Source organism: Castanea sativa, chromosome 5 (genome assembly GCF_040712315.1).
Source record: "Castanea sativa cultivar Marrone di Chiusa Pesio chromosome 5, ASM4071231v1".
NCBI classification, from domain to species: domain Eukaryota; kingdom Viridiplantae; phylum Streptophyta; class Magnoliopsida; order Fagales; family Fagaceae; genus Castanea; species Castanea sativa.
In genome coordinates this window covers 183,690-204,090 of record NC_134017.1, presented here as the reverse complement: position 1 = coordinate 204,090, position 20,401 = coordinate 183,690, and the positions used below count along the sequence as shown (strand labels likewise).

At 34.6% G+C, this 20,401-nt stretch overlaps 1 protein-coding gene across 3 annotated transcripts; it reads right to left on the bottom strand.

The window, feature by feature from the left end:
• Nucleotides 1-1,979: 1,979 nt before the first annotated feature.
• LOC142635989 (protein STRUBBELIG-RECEPTOR FAMILY 7) lies at nt 1,980-16,839 on the bottom strand. 3 transcript variants are annotated; one of them, XR_012844228.1, is made up of 17 exons: nt 16,602-16,839; nt 9,254-9,386; nt 9,078-9,149; nt 8,931-8,996; nt 8,727-8,798; nt 8,554-8,631; nt 8,099-8,170; nt 7,944-8,009; nt 7,772-7,834; nt 7,381-7,679; nt 5,317-5,600; nt 4,899-5,170; nt 3,950-4,082; nt 3,145-3,281; nt 2,863-3,019; nt 2,458-2,672; nt 1,980-2,168 (listed from the first exon to the last, which is right to left on the bottom strand). XR_012844228.1 is itself a non-coding variant. In XM_075810039.1 (16 exons), the coding sequence occupies exons 1-16, from the start codon at nt 16,696-16,698 to the stop codon at nt 2,529-2,531; spliced, it is 2,145 nt and encodes a 714-aa protein (XP_075666154.1). In that variant the 5' UTR covers nt 16,699-16,839; the 3' UTR covers nt 2,191-2,528. The 3 variants fall into 3 exon arrangements, 1 of the variants encoding a protein (XP_075666154.1); XR_012844227.1 differs by lacking the exon at nt 1,980-2,168 and adding an exon at nt 2,191-2,350; XM_075810039.1 differs by lacking the exon at nt 1,980-2,168 and having other exon boundaries at nt 2,191-2,672.
• Between the last annotated feature and the right edge of the window lie 3,562 nt (nt 16,840-20,401).

The following is a 20,401-nucleotide window of genomic DNA, read 5'->3' as shown; positions in this document are numbered from 1 at the left end:
GCTCAGTGATGTAATACATGCACAAGGTCCCTTAGTTGTGTTTTGTGGCCGAGACATGGCTGGACAAAACTATGCTGACAAAGATTCGTGGTAAGTTCAATTTTGGAGGAATGCTAGAATTTTTAAGGAATGGCAGAGGGGGAGGTGTTGCCATTTTTTGGAAGAAGGAAGTGGATTTTGTGGTGGATACTTATTCACCTAATCATATAGATGCAATTGTTAATAAGGGTAAGGAGGATGAACGAAGGTTTACAAGGTTTTATGGGGAACCCGATACAAATAATCATCATGTGTCTTGGGTGGCTTTAAGAAGGTTGACAGCGAAGCACTCCATTCCTTGGTTGTCGAGAGAGAATCCAATGAAATTACAAGGGCTCATGAGAAGCTTGGGGGTAGACTGAGACCAGATTGGCAAATGCAAGAATATAAAGATATGTTAGATGAATGTGGTTTTCAGGATTTGGGTTTTGAAGGGGGTAAGTTCACTTGGTGCAATGGCCATAGAGAGGGACACACAATTTGGGAAAGGTTGGATAGAGTAGTGGCTACAGTAGATTGACTTTCCATTTTTCTAGCTACCAAGGTTGTTAATTTGGAGAGTGGAACGTCTAACCATAAACCAGTATTGATCCTTCTTGCTGGTATTCCAAAGAAGCGCTAGAAACCATAGAGTTTTAAACATATGTGGATGGATGATGAGGGTTGTCGTGAAGCAATTGAAGATGCTTGGTTGCATGAGTTTCTAGGTTGTCCAATGGCATGAGTGGAGGGGAAATTGATGAGATGCCAGAAAAATTTGAAGTGGTGGAGTCGTGTTAATTTTGGCAATGTTACTCAAGCATTGAAAGAAAAGAAGGAACAATTAAGAAGAGCTGAAGATGCTACATTCAGGAGGAAGCATGGCTCGAGTTCAGAGATTAAAGAAAGAGATCAGTTGACTTTTGGCCAAGGAAGAAAAAAACGTGGAAACAACGTTCCCGTCCCTATGGTTACATGAGGGGGACCATGATAGATGTATGGTTAGGGATGTTTGAAGCCATGTTGATTGTTAGATGTATGTTAGTGTGTGTATGTGAGTTAGATATAAGTATTGAGTATACCTTTAATTGGGTTAAGACATAAGACACAATGATGGGAAGCCAACCTTAAGGTTGGATGGTTTTGGATGCTTAACACCTTCCCAAGACCGTACCATAACTCCGAATCCGTATCTCTGATAGTAAAATCAAAAAGTCCTTCCTCGAGAGGACACTATATATATGGTTCCTAGGTAGCCCCCCCCCCCCCTTGCATCCACAAGGTACCAGGCAAATAGAGAGTTTAGACCCTACCCAAAAAATGAGGTTGAATGTAAATAATGCAGTTTTAAATAATACATAAAAGATAAGTTTATGAATTGAATCTAAATAACATCTAAGTGACATAAAAATTGGTATGCATGTTAAGAACATATAAAACATGTAATTTAACAGTATGCTTTTTAAAATATGAATTACATAACAAGCTATTAAGTGATATAATATTAGTTAGAGTTACACCTTAAACCAACTCTCGCTATATATGTATATATATATTCCACTATATCAAATAAGAGGCGTTTGTTCTTTGCACACATATTTAAATGGTTTTATGTTTTTTTTTAAAAAATATTTTTAAGTACTTCATAATTAATAATTTTTTGAAAATTATGAAATTATTGAAATGTATAATTTTGCATGATTTAAGAAGGTTGGGCCTAATAAACTGTTGATAAGTGAGCTAGTGATATATAACTCGGTATGCTTGAATACTCTTTTGTATTAAAGCAGAAGTCGAGGTCAAATTTTTATCTTAATATTATGATTTTTCGTTGCCAATAATCTTTTAATTCTTTTTAAAAAAAAAGGAAGTAATAAGACTATTAATCTAATATAATTGCATGCTTTGTTCAGTTTGACTACTTTCCAGTGTTGCTGGTCTGCAAAGATAATGTAGTGCACTTAAAAGGAACTGCTAGTTGTAGTAGATACGAAAAACTACTTTGCTTAGGTTTTGCTTACATACATGTTTGTGAAGTACATTGGTAATTAATACTTTTGTAGGAAGTTCCATTTCATTATAGATCTCACTGATGAGGTGGGGGAATCTTTCAACAATATGGAGTGCAAGAACCACAGCCAACAAGATATCTGCATTGTGAAATCATCTAAATAAATAAATAAATAAATATCTTATTTGAGTTAAGCCTGAAATTAGTTCAGAACCCATTGGAATGGAAGGTTATACCAGTGCACAAAGCTCCCAATTCAATACTGTTTTTCGGCAATGATATTATGTAATATCAACAACAGATTGCACCAAGCTTCTACTTCTAGTTTCAAATAATACAGGAAAAGCAAAATAACTCAGAAGGATAAGCTATATCTAGGGAGTAAACAGGAAGAAGAAGAAGAAGAAAAAAAAATAAAGAAGACAAACCACGTGACTTTTTTTTGCTTTTCTGATCTGTTTAATCAAACAAGACTTTTGCAGCCATTTGAAGCATGGATTCACTCATTAGTGTCTGGCTTGTCACCTCTCTGGGATGCTCCTTGATCATTTCCAATTGTTCTCTTACTCATGTTAGCTCGCTGCACTAACCGAACCAGCGCTTGAACAACTTCTGACATAGGTGGTCGAAACTCAGGCTCCGGCTGCCCCAGACAAAGAAAATGAGGACAAGAAATTTAACGTCAGTAGAAAAAAACTACAATTCATATATTGTTTCCTTGTACAGTTATAGTATATAGTAAATCCTAACAACCAATAATGCAGAATATGCAGTGTAATTCTGGCTCTAGTAAGCTTTTAACTTTCAGCTCCATATTTTATTTTATGCATTACCTGGACGCAAAGAGCAATGACATCAGCAAAACGGGAGAGTGATTTAACTGGGTAGAGCCCTTCGAGCGCTGGATCAACCATCTTGCCAAGAGAGTCAATATCATGGAGCTGAGGTGTTGCCCATCGAACCAAGGATTGCTCAGATCTTGGCCTCGAACTGTCAAAGAATATTCATATAAAAATCGTAAAGATGGAAAATTATCCCAAATTTTCTATAATCTTGAGAAATGTGTGCTATTATATTAATCAGATAATGACATTATTGGTATCTCAATGATTTACCTATCAAATGGTTGACGCCCACTAAGAAGCTCCAACATTACCACTCCAAAACTGTATACATCACTCTTTAGAGTATATTGACCAGACATGGCAACCTCAGGTGCACTGTATCCAGATCCTGCATCATGGTTCAATGCCTGCAAATGTAAAAATGAAATACATTTCAGCACCTTTCCCAAAATGGATTATCAACTTAAGTACTCAAACTAAAGTGATCATGCAAAAGGCATGCAAAAATATAAATCAACAAAGACTTTAGTTTTTCTTCCTGCCACCAATTACAATCAATTGTTCTCAATCTACATTAACTGGAATGAACTAGGATTGAATCACATTTAAATACAATCCTGAGAAAAAATTAATTATTTATTTATAATTTGTTCCATCATAAATATATATATATATATATATATAAATATAATTTGTTGCACTTGTATTATGGAGTTTTTGTATAGTAGATATGGCTGGAAAGATCAAGAACTGGAAAGCTCTGAACCATCTCAAAGTCTGCTACAACATCCAGAATTAACTTCTCAGATATAGTAGCATGTCATCAACACCAATAAAAATTTCAATTAGATGGATTATATAAGTGGTGACTTAACAATAGAGTAAAGAAATATAGAAGCAAATAGAGCAGACCCCCATCTTGAGAAGTTTTTTTGCTTGGTGGAGTAAGTCTATTTTGCTTGGAAAAGTCCGATCATGAGAAGTTTGACTGGAATTGTCTAATGCTGCCAGGATATCAAATTCTTCACACTGAATGATGTTATCAACTAGTAAACTTAAAAGGCTCAAAATTTACCTGATCTGTATTTGGGACAAGGCTTGCCAGGCCACAGTCTGAAAGGTGAGGATTGAGTTCTGCATCCAGTAATATGTTGGCTGACTTGATATTTTTGTGAACTACTGATGGAGAGCAAACCTCATGCAGATACCTGAACAGTTTCTTTTTGAGAATCAGGCAACCCATTTACAAGTATAATAGAGAGAAGTACTATGTTCCAATAAAAATCTTGGTTGCCCTTTTCTATATGGCAAAGTTAACAAATTGAACTTCACACGGTGCAGTTTTTAGATTCTGGCCTTACATTTTAACAAAAGCGCACACACAATTGGCAATATATATTCTGTTTGTACCTTTAATACAGTGGAAGCGGGATACCTGACTCCTGCAATATTAAATTAAACTAGCATTTCGAAGGAATATAAATATGACACCCGTTCTAAACATCATACAAATATATGTCACCCAAGAAGTCCACAAGAATTGTGGGTCATCAATATACTTAGTAATTGTAACAATAAATGATCTGACCTGGTTTATTGGGCAGAAAGATAAGTGATGGTTTTTCAGTAAATGAAACTGTGAGTCCCATAAACAACTTTTTGGGGGAGAGAACTCTAGGAGTTTCTTGAAACAAAATTTTTATTCCATCGTGAGTTATAGCCGCACAAGAAAACTTGATGTACTTTTGAAAAATGTCAATGTTGGTAGAGGCAGTAGTACTCACAACACTGAACTAAACTAAGTTCAATATCAAATATTGTTTCCTTTTTCCAACTATAACTAAAGCAATAAAGTCCCAATCCCAGTCGATACTAAAAGAATAGAAGAAAGATAGAAAGGAAGGAAAGGGGGGAGGGGATATACGATAATAAGACTAAGGAACAAAAGAAATCATGTAAATCTATTTTCTTTTGTTTTAACAGAAATCAGGATAATTTTGCCTCTATATCCACTATTAACTTACTCTAGTGCACGTGCAGTTCCCAAAGCAATCTTGACACGGGAGTTCCAAGTCAATGGCTTGCTGTAATCATCAGACAGATGCAAGAATTCATGCAGTGAGCCATTTTTATGGAACTCGTAGACTAGCAGGTGCTGTCCATGCTCTGAACAATAACCAACTAGCTCTGTGACATTTGGATGATGCAACTGGGAGATGTTTGAAACCATCTCTGTGAATTCTTCTGACAATTCACTGGGAAGGGCAGATGAATCGATTTTTTTCACAGCAAGAACCTTTAATATTGTAAAAAGTAACAAGTAGAGATCAGTAACATCATAATGACAAACTAGAACTTCTCAGCTTGAGATATAATGTCAATATAAAACGATGTGACACAACCATAAACATGGAACATGAAATTAGTAGGCAGGAAGCATACCTTCCCATCATCGAATTGAGCTCGATAAACTCGTCCAAGAGACCCCCCACCAAGAAGGTTTTCAACACTGAAGCTGCCAGTGGCCATCTGCAGGTCTGCTACCGAGTATGATGTCACATTTATGGGAGCTACATTAGCTTTCTTGACAACGGTGGGCTTCTTTGAGAACTCATCCTCATCAAATGATTTGTGACGATCGATGGGTGGTGGTCTAAGATTTATTGACGCAGTAGTATCAAAAGCTTTTGTGTTAATTGTGGATGAAGTTTGGATAGACTTCATTTCTGCAATACAATGTTAAAGACAATAAATGAGTATTAAAATCAGATGAAGATAAAGACCAAAGCCATTGAAGCAGATTTTCTTGAAGGTGAAAAGACAGAATCATAGCAATGTTGTTGATAATATAGACCAGATTAGTGAAGTATATTTACCTGCTTGGCAAGAGATTTTTTTATTTTAGCCAAGTCTGAATAGGTTTAACCAAGAAAAAGGCTAGCATATACATCTGATATGGTTATTTTTCCCCTTCAATAAGTAAATGATCTTATTATAAAAAGTGCAATAGAGGCACAACCATGTACACAGGAAGTGTACAAAAATTACTCCAAAAATTACGAATACATCTGGTGTGGACAGCAAATATGCTCTACTCTAGTAATGATGATTGCTTTTGTTGATTGATCATGATTGATGCTGAAGAATGTCAAGACATTTTAAGGATTTTATTCTCTTATTTTTTTTCATTTATTGTAATTGATTAAAAGTTATTTTCTTTCCTTGTTAGATTAGAAATCTATTTCCATTCCTTCTTTGATGTGATTTGAGTTTTGTAATCAAAGGCCCCAAAATGCAGTATTTTAAGCATTTGATTACATGTTTATAAAATCTGGAGTGGAGGTTTTCTTACAGTGTGTGGTACTGATTCCAAGCAACCTAAGTGCTGATTCCTGGGTTCCTATCAAATTTGGTGCTTATTTCAAGCAAATCAGAGGTGCTAATTTCTAAGACTTATCATCTTATCCTTTATTTTCAATTAAATCGTATTCTCCAAATTTTCCATTGAATGTAGTCCTGCTACAACATCAAATATTTTTTTTCTGGTCTAATTGGTATTGCTGAATTCTATAGGCTAAGGCTAGTTCATTTTAATAATATTGGTTCAGCAATACAAGTTAGAGGTTGGATCTTGGTGTGATGGCAAGCGTTCTTCACCCTAGTGATGTGTTGTGAGTTTGAGTATGGGAATCAGCCTCTCCAAAATTGGGAATACAGCTGCCCACCAACCACCTTTATCAAACCTTATAGAAGAGGTAGCCTTGTGCCCTTTTGCACTAGGTACAATCCAGTTCAGTGATGGGAGTTAATGGTAAGTCAACAGAGAATTTGAATAAATTAAATATACAGTCATCAAAGTGGGCATCAGACAATGAAGTTAAGCACGCATTGTCTTCTGAACTGTGTACTTAAGCAATTCCGTGCATTTGAAAGATCTTTCACTCTCAGGTCTGTATGTATCAATTTTTAACGTCCATTTTCTGTCAAATTATTTGCAACAGATAATTAATTCTAAACATGGCAGTAGGCACAAGTAAAACAGTATGAGTGAGTGTGTGTTTTAGAAAAGAAATCTGATTAAACAGTACAGGAGTTAACCACAAATAACAATGCCTATATCCCACTTTGTTTGTCCATCTTAAACTCATATTTTAAGGGGAAACCATTTAATAAATTCGTATGAAAACCATTACTGTTAGAAACTTCCCCTCTAATATATTCCTAGGTCACCTCTTATTCATTTCTACTTCAAACTGAGTTAGGATAATTTAGGAAAGTCATCTTCAAAGTAAACATCTATATGGGAAATACTGAAAAAGAAATAAGAAAAGACAAAATGGGATGGTGGGGAGTAACAGAAACACCTCTCCATTTCCAATTAGGAAAGACACAAAATTGTATACACCATCAATCAACCTATCACGACAGCATAAAGGGCAAACTGAAGCAAATTACTGGAGTGAATTCTTAATGATGCTTAACTGCAAAGTATGATGCAGATCTTACCTTGCACTTCATTTGAGGCAAGAGAAGTGAAGGGCCGATTTTCAAGCTTTTCGATATCTGACAATGACCTCCTGGATTTTCTCTTCTTCATTAAAAAAAATGCAACTATTCCCCCAACAACAAAGATGGATATCACTATTCCTGCTATGCCACCACCCCCTATTCCTGAGCCACCTCCACCTGCATCTGATGGGCTGTTATTGCCACCGGATTTGTGATTTGGATTAGTTTTTCTTGCTGGAGGTGTACCAGGTGGAGGTGGGGGTGCAGGACCTGAGCTCCATGAGTTGCCATCCGTCCTGTTGTAAAGATTGTTCCGATTGAAAATCTAAGAACTTATTTTTCAAATGAAGAATCGTTATGATAATTGATAATACTATCAGATGCTTACTGCAGATTAATGCCTGTCAACTGTTGAGGAATCCAGCCAGTGAAACGATTATTTTGAACATTCCTACAAAGCACAAAAATAGATACTTTATAAGGATGAAATACCGGATGCTCAAAGGAAAGAGAATTATATTAGTTTCCTACTAAGCTGAACTTATATTTTAATTACTCACAGATTTTCCAGGGGAAGATTGGCAAGGACATTAATGGTGCCTGTCAACTGGTTGTTTTGCAAATACCTGTTTGAAGACAGATAAGATGACCGGGGAAGGGACAACACAATTTACCAAGCACTTGTAAAAGCGTAGATAAATGTTTCAACGCTTACATTGAAGTCATACTTGATAGGGAGCTAAGACCCTCTGGGAGGTCACCTGACAGAGAATTGAAAGAGAGATCCCTGCAGCAAGTAATAGAGATTGTCACTTGCTCCTCCAGGAAAAATCAATGTGAAATATTTTTTTACAATATCCCATCATGATAACTGAGGAGGTGAGTGGAGTTCATAAAGAAAAATTAAAAAATTAAAAAATACAATGAAGAAACGATAGATAGCCCCAAGAATTTGATCAAAATTATAATATTAAAATTTTTTTAGCAAAAAATAAAGTCTTCTAAAAATATTTTACTGAATGCATGTACATTTTTTTCTTAAAAAAAAATGCTGCCACTTGCAATTTGAAGTTGAGAGAGAGGGAATTTGCTTTGAAATCTTCAGTTAAGCCAAAGTGGAAAGACATCTAGACTACATTTTGATTTCATTTGAGAGAGGGGAGATCTCACATTGTGGTGAGAGAAGTAAGTTTTCCAGATCCAAAAATATCAGAAAGTTGGTTCTGAAGTTGGTTGTGACCGACGTTTCTGTGCTCCCAAAAAGAAAGTAAAAAAAAAAAAAAATGTTAGTTTGAATGTTTTTAAAAGTAGTATCAGGCAATGAATAAGGTGAAATTACCCACAGGTTTATAAGAGAAGTCATCTGGGATATAGAATAAGGGAGTTGTCCATTAAAATTATTATTAGCAAGATTCCTGCATGCAAAACAATAGTGATATAAGTCACCAAAAAACTTATGGGAAAAAGTAAAAAAAAATAGAAGTCACCAAAATTTTTATGCGAAAAAGAACACAAAATAATAGGAAACAAGTAAACATGAAGCATACAGTTGCTGCAGATTTGGAGGAAGTGCGTAAGGTATCCCGCCTCCAAGATTATTATTGCTCATGTCTCTGCCAAATTTTTTAAATCACCAAATCAATAAAGTAAAGAAACGAATGGATCATTATGACATATAGGACCTCTCATCTTACAGGATGGTTAATGATGTCAAACTATTGAGATTGTACGCCATTGACCCAGAAAGTCCAAGCCCAGATAATTTACTGAAAAAAAAAATTATAACAGAGTATGAATAAAAGGATTAATGCTCATATTGATGCCCATGGACAAAATATATCAAGGTATGTAATGGGAAATAAAGAATCACATTTCTGTGACATGTGTGCCTGAGCAAGTAACGCCTCTCCAAGACTGCCCGCATGGATCATCACCAGTTGAACTCCACTGGGTTAGCTGACTAGGAGAATTTAAACTGCTATACATAACCCTTAGAACACCAGCTGTACATGAAACATGCCACTAGTTTAATAAAATTATCATATAAAATCAAGAAGTTTGCATCAAATTTGCAGAATAGTCATGCATTGCCTCCCTGGCTGTTTTTTAAATTACAAAACAGCTTGTTATCAAGTAGACAATGCAGGATCGACCTATTATATCAGTAGAATAGGAATTCATTTCTGGAGATCAATGTTGAGATGTTGGATGAGCCTGCTAGGTTATGGGTGTAATATACAATTGATTATTACAATATTAACAGACAAAAAGAAACAACAACAACCAACCACATCATGTTGCTATGGGCAATAGAGGTGGCACAAATCTAAGAAAATGATCCATTACTCCACACCAAAACTCCAGTGAAACTATACTACAATATCTACAAGGATAATGCTAGAAATGTACCACGCTTTGCAGAATAAGAAATTCAGTAGAAGGAAAAGAGAGCATATATTCATAGCATTCACAGTAATTGAGACAAATGTCAGAAGTGAGTTTTAAATAACTAATTAAGTATCTTTGAATCAACAAGAACTTAAGCTGCCACAAATTTCATTGAAAAGCATGTGGTTAGGAGTATGAGCTGGATTTTTGGAATAATCCCAAAAACTAAAATCTTCACATTTCCTTGGGTCAATATTCTTGTATAAGGCATACAGTGACAAATAATAGCTCATCAGTTGTTCCCCTTGCCTAGAATCTATACTTATCTAAAAACAATGTCCGTAAGCATTGATGGAGCTTTCCTCCTCGTGTCACATTGGACTTCTTCTTTTTCATCTTCACCTTCTTGGCTACCATTCGAGGACTGCCTAACATATGCTACACCCACAATTGCGCATTACTCCCACAAAGCTACAACCATGCTTTACTATGCTTTTGACTCTCTCTCTCTCCACCAGAAACCAATTGCTATGCCTCTATACGGTACTAAGTTAAGAAAATTGATGCAAGACAACCTAGGCTTCCCACCTAGATTAATCCCACTATAAACCTTAGGCTTCACCACCTAAGGTTGTTTGGATTCACTACCAAATGCAATGTAAACTTTTCATGAATAATCATTGAATAATATTAATAATTGTCAGATAGTCTCATTACAAAATAAATCATTGGGAGCTTTATATAGAGCTTCTATAAATCTCAAGAGATAAATATAAACATTCTAAAACAAATCCTAATTGAACTCAAATACTAATCCAAACTAATCCTTATCTACGGATATGAAATTCCATCCCTGTCACAACTCAAACTAAATAAATAAAAACATTAAAATCTAAAATTATCCAATGAAAATCCAAAATAAAATATTGAGATAGTTCATGGTTATGCTCCTGCATCATACTCCCCTAGTTTGAGAAAACTCAACCTCGAGTTTTGTAGTGTTGAAGAATTAGGACTCTGGTGCTTAATACTTCCTTCAGTATCACCCTAGGAAGCACTGCAAGTCAAATAACCCTTCAATTCCACGACACCATGAAACTCCTCTGGAAACACAAAATCAATGTGTGAAACTAGCACAATCTTATCTTGTACCATAGTATCAACCTTTTGGACTTCATCAACCTGCAGATCTGCATGGATCATGAAGGGGTGAACAGTAGCACTTTCATCAAAATCAACTTTCAAATCAAGTGCACCCTCTAAATCTTCGCTCACTTGTTGAAATTTCTCTTCTTGTGTAGACTCTACAATAGGTTCTTGTTGCACGAATGTTGAAACATCATCTATTGGCACTTGTACCTCTATTTCAACATTAGTATTTGGTACATGATTTCAAACAACAATTTTTAGCTTTTAAACAACATTACACGTATTTCTACACACTTTTTCATCCACACGTATTTCCAAAAAAACCTTTTAAACTTGAAAACTGTTGTTTAAACACATGTACCAAACGGACATATTTCTTAAGTCTTTAGTGAAGTCTTGACGGATGGATGAGGTGTTTTATTGCTGAATATTGTCTATGTGATGTAGAAAATTTCCATGAGAGGATTAAGGTTGATAATTCTCTTGAAAGGATTGGGGAACATATTTCTTTATAAGTATTTGTTTCATTTCATTCCAGTCAATTATGGCAGGCTTGCTTCTTCCTTTACGATGATTCTCAATACTACACCAAAAGTCTAACTCTACTTATCAATTTCATCCTAGCAAACCTAACCTCATTAGCATCTGGCAAACATATTTTATCAAAGAATTGATCCATCTCATCTAGCTAATTGATGAGGGTCCATGGATTTGGACGTCCATCAAATTCTGGTGCTTCTAAGACTACCATGATTCATTGGAATAGATTCTCAATAATTTGAAATGAACATTGGCTTGCTAACCTGGGCTTTGGCTGGTGCTCTGTACTAATCATTGTGTGGGGCATGATTCGCACGGCTGGAACAATAAGTGTTTGACCTGGGCTGTTACTGGACTTGATGAGCGTGGGCTGGCACTGCTGAAAATTCAAGAATACTTGATGGGCTGATCGGGCTGTGCAAAATGCTTGTCTGTTGGAACTTTTCTAGTCTGATGGTGTGAGTTTCAGGTTTTCTGGATCTGGTTTGTACTGTTGGATTGAAAATGAATTTGGGATGTAGGAGTTACTGGATGTTTGGGTTAGAAGCAGTGGTTGAACAAATGACATATTTCTTGTGGTTGCTAAAAATTGATAGGTCAAATTGAACTCTGATACCAGAGTTGATGCAGGACAACCTAGGCTTCCCACCTAGATTAATCCCACCGTAAACCTTAGGCTTCAGCACCTAAGGTTGTTTGGATTCATCACCAAACGCAATTAAAACTTTGCATGAATAATCACTGAATAATATTAATAATCGTCTGATAGTCTCATTGCAAAATAAATCATCTAGATCTTTATATAGAGCTTCTAGGAATCTAAAGAGATAAAGATAAACATCCTAAAACAAATCATAGTTGAACTCAAATACTAATCCAAATACTAAACTAATCCTTATCTAAGGATATGAATTTCAATCTCTATCACAACTCAAACTAAAAAAATAAAAACATGAAAATCTAAAATTATCCAATGAAAATCCAAAATAAAATATTGAGATAGTTTCTAGTTATGCTCCTGCATCATAAATGGTCTCAAAAAGAAGAGTCAGATCGCCTGCTTCAACGAATTGGTTTCTCTCTTTGTTTAGTGTTTGCCCACCATGGATGTTGTTAGGCGGTATGTTCCGTGATTTGTGCTCCAACTGTATAAGAAATTTACAATTAAAAACTTAAAACAAAAGTCTTTATGAAATATATTTACCATTGCGCTTTGATTTAAATGGATACAAACTAGAAGTGTCCCCCCAAAATTTTTTGCATGTATAAGCCAGGATGACCTACACATTCCTGAGATGACTAGAGGGAAATGCTTAATTTTTCAGCCCATTGACAGATTGTTGGAAGCTGAGCAGCTAGGTTTTTATGTGATGATGGTTTTGTAAAGATGACCCATCAAAGCACAACAATGATGAAAATAGTAATGCTCAATTTCTTGCCTATGAAAAGACTATAATGGAGGCCTGCTGAAAGGAAGGGACAGGAATTATCCTAGATCCAGACATAGACACTTACACGAAGGTACATCGAGCATCTCATCCTTCATGTATCTCACCTTCATTATGTACTATAATGTTTTATGATTGATAGAGAAATCATGGCCCAAGAGGCCCAAACCTTTTGTAGGCCTATGTGCTTGTAGAACAAGAATACTTTAGTCTAGGATTAGCCTAGAGTTCTCTAATAAATAAGCCGTACATTGGGTTCATTGTAACATAACAAGCTCAATAGTCAAGATGTAGCTGTCAAGGGCTCCCCACTTGGATGTAGGCCATCACGCCAAACCACGTTAAATCCTTGTTTTGCTTCCGCTCTTTACTTTACTTTTCTCTTCTCTTTCTCAATTACTCAATCACCCAACCCTTTAACATTGTATCTGAGCCAAATTCGTTCTTGTCTTTGTTTAATAACCATAGCCACTAAATTCTTGCGTCTTCTTACACAACCAAAAATGAAAAAAGTTATCACAATTACTTTGATGCGTTCTTACACGACCTAAAATGAAAAAAGTTATCACAAATACTTTGATGCGTGAGGTGCCGCTGCTATAGTCACCACTCCAAACACATGGTCTCTTTTCTCAAGATGCCTCTGAAAGATACTCATCAAGTCACTTTTTGTAAGATTGTAAGTTTTAAGTTGAGATGGTTCCATCTGCTTCTGCAATGCTTCAAGTACAGAAATGTGAACGCTGATACTATACATAATGATAGCCACTTTTTCAAAGCTACATATTTGAATTTAGCAATATTAATTGGTCCTACCAGTTCACAAAATCGTTTAAGCTTCTAGGCTCCTCTAGCATAACAATTGCAAGTACAGCCTCTAGTTGCAATGCAGTCACCTACACAAAGGACACACATATTCAATCCCAAGACTTCATCGATAGCACAACCTAGACCATGATGGACCCAAGCTACTTAACACAACAACTCAGGTGCTTTAACATCAGCAAGCAAACCAGGCCCCATCAAGATCAGCAGCCCACAACGTGAAGCTCATGACCTTCTCTTGGACAAGGTTGGCAATCTCAAAGTCTTGGAGTTGCATAATAGTTGGTCTCAGCCTCCCTGGTTCGGTAAAGCGTCTTTGGATGGTGCACAATTAGAAGGAAAAGTGCTGCCAATGGGGCCCCACATGGCCAGCTTTTCAAACAAAACAAAAAAATGCTTCCATGTCAGGCCTAGCAACATAGCTAGCCATGTTGGTGCTCCATGTGGCATCAACGCATATCACCCCAAGACATGAGTCAACATAGGATCCTATCTGCCATAGCAGCTGTCATTCCAGCCTGATGTCATCCTGTCATCAGTGCCATGTCAGCGACACACAACCCTACCATTTTAGCCAGATAATATAGGTACCGTATCAGCTGCCTCACCAGCCTCATGCACCCCCATGCAGGCCCATTGCACAAGCATCCCGCTTCACCCCATGACCTGATCACCCTTGAGCTTTTACGAACCACATGTTACATGCGTTTCTAGACTAGTCCATATCTATATATGTCTAAAAGTTGAAATGTAACACTTAATGTTGCTACACTTTTGTTGGGCCACATTAGCAACCACATCATCTATCTACCTCCAACACTTTCTCTCTCCTTTTTAATTATTTTTCTCCTTATTAATTTCTTACCTTACAATTACACTTCTTCCAACATTTTCCTCTCACTTTTACCTTTTTATTTCCCCACTACTCTACCTTAACATTACAATTCCTCCATCCCTTCATCTTCATTTTATTTTGGATCTTCCTCTCTTCATATTTTGTCTACACAAAAAGGTGAGAACTCTCTCACTCTCTTTTTTTTTTTCTTGCTTTTGGCAGATTTTTAGTCTTTATTACATCTCTACTTTAAGTTGATGAATTTTTATGTTGAGCTCTATTTTGGGTTGATGCAATTTGGTTGTTTTTTAATTTTTTTTCTTTGATTGATAGATGTTATCCTATGATATTATATAGTACATAACGATAAAATGTTTTTTTTATTACGTAGCATAGCTTGAATAATTTGGTGTTTACAATCATAACTTCTGTTTTGAGTATTCTTCTACTCTTCTTTTATATAAATTTGCTATATCTCTCAAATTGTCTCCCAATAAAGGTGATTACTCTCTCTCTATTATTTACTCTTTATTGCTTTAGATTGATGAATTTTTTGTGTTTTTTTGTATCTCTACTTTGGGTTGATACATTTTGGTGGTGTGTCTTTTGAGTACCCCATCACATGTACTCTCTACCCCTCTTGTAGTTTTGGTTTGAGTTAATTCTTAGATATTTTGGAGGTGAGAATTTTAATTTATATGAAATTAAAACTTACATGGCTATGTATTTGAGTGTATCTATCAATTATTTGAGTAATATAAATTGTAAATTTGTGATGAGGTTTGATTATCATGATAATCTCCTTAAGAGAATGAGAAATTTGAAACATAAAAAAGTTTAGTTGAACCCAAAAAAATGAAAACATAACCCACTATAACAAATGTTTGAAGAATCTAGTCTAGTTCAAAAAAGAATATATCAATCAAACACACCCAAAATATATTTGTAGAGATCGAGAGATAAAAAGCACTCAAATGCACCCATAAGGCTAAGGGAGAACATCTAGATCCAGTCCCTTCAGGAGGATCAGTCAACAAATTAACTATTGGTTTATGTTTAGATTCTTAGAAGGATCAATCAACATACTAACTATCGGGTAGCAGTTTATGATCATCACAGGCAAGTAATCAGCAGAAGTATACCCTGAATTTTTAAGATTTGCAAATTTCCATGGGACAAAGGACAAGAAGAGCATGGCAATCATTTGAAGTGTCGTTCAGTGTTCAATGAAGCTTTGAATTCTGTGGTTTCAGTTATAGCAATAATTTTGACAATTTGTCCCAATTTGAACAACATACTTTGTTCTGATCCCCACTATTCTTCCGATTTCAACATTCAATAACTGTTTAATATTGACCTCTCTCTCTCTCTCTCTCTCTCAAAGACCCCCAAATGAGCCCCCGATGAAGAAAAAATCAATCTTAAGATCTTTCAATCTCGTTAAACCCATCATGAAGAGCATCAAGAAACTTAATTTATTAACAATATCAAGATATAGATTGCCAACACTAGAAAATTACATCAAACAAACCTTTGTGAACATTACAAACAGTATTATTTAGCAAAAGAACTCCTTCCCACGTACTATGGCTAACAATGTAAGAGTTATACCACCACATCCACAAGCATAACAATCGATCATATCAACACCGAAAACTTATAGCAAATGAATCACATCACTGGCAAATAAAAAAAGAGAATAATGCAAGCAAAAGCTCACACCCCAAAGGTAATAATTGCACACACTTTTCCCAGTACTCTAACAGGGTAAGTGTAATTAAAGGCAGCAACTTTCATTATCAGAACTCATCCTCCCCAGTTAATTTAACACATTAAAGAATCCGTGCAAACACTTAATGCAAATATGGGAAGAAACGAGTTCAAAACACAAGAAATCGTTAAATTTAAGCCATAACTAGCAGGCAAGTGATAGAAGTCAGAAGAAGCAAGCATGGAAAGTATAGTAAAAGAATGCAGATTTGAGCTAAAGTTTAGCCGAATGGGAATGGATAAGGAGCTATGTATGTACTGACCATCATTTGGATCTGTGTCGCCATTAATGGAACTGGGTCTCCACCCCAAAATGCAGAAGCTGAAGACCACCAACACCACCTTCCAATCCACCAACATCTCTCTCTCTCGGAGACCAAAATCTCACACACCCAGATGTTATTTTTACTCTCTCTTCGTTTTCAGAGAATGTATTTTATACATTTGTAGACAATGCCCCCAGTAAAGCTGGCAGGCACGAATTGCCAGAAGAATCCAAAGCCACAGAAAGCTTTTTCTTTTTTCTTTTTATATCTATTTCTTATCACTGTTTTCTTTTTCTTCTTTTTATATTTAAATTTTAAATTTATACTAAAAAAATGAACATGTCTGTTGGTGTACACTTTTCTTCTTTTATGTTTTTTTTTTTTTTTGTTCTCAATTTTTTTTTTTTAATTGTTGATAACTTCGTATTAAAAAAAAAAAAATCAAAGTAAAATATAGGATTAGTAGCTTTCACAAGGATCACCCGCTTTTTAAGTTTATTTATTTAATGGGTATGGTAAGCTATGAGTAGCTTTCATGACACAGTCAGAGATTACTTTAAAGCTATAACCAAGATTTTTTCTTTTTTGGTTAGATGGAGTCGTTGAATAAGAATTAGTCTTAAAATAACAAAGGACCAAACCTTTGTTATTTTATTTTATTTTTGTTTCCTGAATATATAAGAATTACCAAACTTTTAAGTGCGAAGAAGAAGACATATAAAAGTGAATGGGGAGCGAACGTGAAAAAAGAAATTTTAACTACCGTGACTTTGATCACGAGACAATCTCGCTTGTTTGCTTTTTGACTTTTTGGTGATCACATACCTGTATATATATATTATTATATTTTCTTAATAAAGTAATTATTAGTAGATACTAGATAGATAATAATAACCCGATGAAAGGCAACAATTAGAAATTTAGAATTTACTATTATTATTTATCAAACAAAAATTTTAAAAAAAAAAAAAAAAAAAGGCAGTTAAAACTTTGAACAGCCCTATTTGTCAAATGTGGCATCTGCGAGCATGCTGATAGCTGGCAACGATGTCAAGACCCAAGAGCCTCTAGACTCTGCACTCTGCATTTTGCCTACTTTCACTTCACTTTCATTCTTCGTTGGTCCTTCCATTTGCTTTTCCTTTCCCATCCAAAAACATTATAAGAAAACAATCATTTCATTTCAAACTCCCTGAATGTTGTGGGTAGCTAATTAGAAATGACAAAATCAATTTAATGGAGTTTTGTTATCAGCTATTACAAGTTTAAGTGGTAAAAAATTTTGTGACTTAATTCAATCTCCATGGAAAGAACTTGAATTTAAATTTTATTTACTAGTGTAAAAAAAAAAATCAACTAATTTTTTTTGTTAAAAAAAATAGAGTATAAAGATCTATTTGGTATATATGTTTAAACATATGTTTTCAATGTTTAAATTACATTACACGTATTTCTATATATTTTTTCACCCATACATATTTTTTAAAAATACTAACAACATTACCAAACAGCCCCTAAAACTTTTCATACATATTAAGGATTCAAATTTTTGGACTAAAATGATTATAGCATCTTACTTCATGAAATGGTTATTTCCTATTAAATGACATTATTATTTGTAGAATAGAATAGATGACTTTTTTTTTATATAGAAAAGATAAATAAATGACTTTAAAGAAGTAGATTACAAAATTGAGCACTTACAAAAAGTGAATTTGATATAGTACGGGGGTCATTTTATTTATTATTATTATTATTATCATTATTATTATTAGTTACAATAACAGGAGATTCGAATCTTAATTCTCTTATGTAGTAGGCTATATTATTTAGCCATAAGATGCTCAACAATAATATTAAGTTTCTAATGCTTCTATTTAAGGAGAACTTATTTTATACATCTAATATATTAGGTCTCTGTCAAGAGTCTTGTAAATCAATTTATTGGTATCTCCTAGTGTATACAAGGGAGATATATAAAATTCAAATATGTACTCTTCTTTGTAAGTCTCTCCTTTACGTAAAGGCGAGGCCCATAAATGAGAGTCACCTTAATATGAGTGGAGATATGATTGAGTACAGTGAATAACTTCACCTATTGAAAGATAGTGGCAAGTAACATAAATTGAAGTGGGAGATTTGAGCAATGACAATCTTATATAGTTCCAAATCAATGGTTTTAAGTTTTTAGTGATATGAATATAACTTTTGCATTGCATTAAAACCTTTCTTTTTTTAGTAAATACTAAAACCTTTTTGTATTAAAATCTTTTATAAAGACACTTTTCATTTTTATTGTTTCAAACCTATGACATATGTTTCATTATAATTGTTTTTTATCATTAGATCAAGACATCTATTAATTTTTAGTATAAATAAGTAGTGAAACTCGATTTCTTATTCGGCAATAAAAGAGTTTACCATTTAAGTTAATTGAAACTCATAATAACACAAGGATGTTTAAGTTAAGGATGATTTTTTTTTTTTTTGATAAATCAAGTAAGGATCTCATTCACCAATAAATCACATGAATCAATATCTGGGAGGATTATATATTATACATTCAATTAGTTCCTCAAGAATCCATTAGGAGTGATCCCAAATTCTAAGGGTGGGGGGCGGAATACTATTAGGTCATAAAGAGATTCATAGAAATGTTGATTTTTTTAAATGAGTTAAAGTTAAGAAAATTAATAATATTGTGTATATGATCCTTTGTCCTTTGATGGATTAGGATGGCAAGAACAATAATGACACACACCTCATTCGGATATTCCCTCTTAAGAGAGTGCAAAATATATAGAGGAATGTTAACAAGCACAGCTTGTGCTTGTTAATTGCAAAAAAAAAAAAAAAAATTGTTAGAAAAAGTCAAAAAAAGTACTAAATGGTATTTACAAAACTAAAAAAATAACATAAACCGGAAAAAAAAAAAAAATTGTCAGAAAAAAGTAAAAAAAATTTGTGGTTAACGGGCACCTTACGGTGCCCGTTAACACAAACCACACATATATATAACGAGAACAAGAAAAAAGAAAAAGTCTTTTGTTGGCTTCGAAATGATTAAGATGGCAAAGTTTGTTGGGAAGGCAAACAAAAATATGAATACGCTATGTGACAAGTGTTTGAACAGGTGGAATATGTGTGAATTTGTACGAAGTTGGCCAACAAGTGTTAAGAATAATACATAGAATTGAAATAATGATGATTGATGATACATTAAAAACAAAATGTTTAGAGGTGTTTGGTAAGTGTTTAAAAATATGTATTTTTTTATTTAAAAATATATATGAAAGTTCGTATAGATAAAAAAGTATATAAAAATATATATAATGTTATTTTAAAATTGAAAATGTGTATACGAGTAAACAATCACTTAGAGCAACCATATTAGCTCGTGTAAAAATTCCGTCTATTTTACACAAAAAAACCTCCTCCTAAAATTTTACAAAATCATTTTTATAAAACACCTACATCAGTTCATCTATTCTACCCATTTTTTAATTAAATAATCAATTTTCTTAAATTTTTTATTATTTTTATTAACTACCTACGTGCGCACACTCTCTCTCTCACTCTCTGTACCCAAATTTTTTTCTTCTGATTTTGCTCTCTCTCTCTCTCTCTCTCTCTCTCTCTCTCTCTCTCTCTATACGCATCTCTACCCATCCACAACCTAATCCACAGCTCCGATCCACAGCCCAATCCGCAGCTCTGATCCCCGGCTCCGCCGACCAAAGCACCGATCCCAGCTCCGATCCGCAGCTTCGTCGATCCACAGCACCAATCCGCAGCTC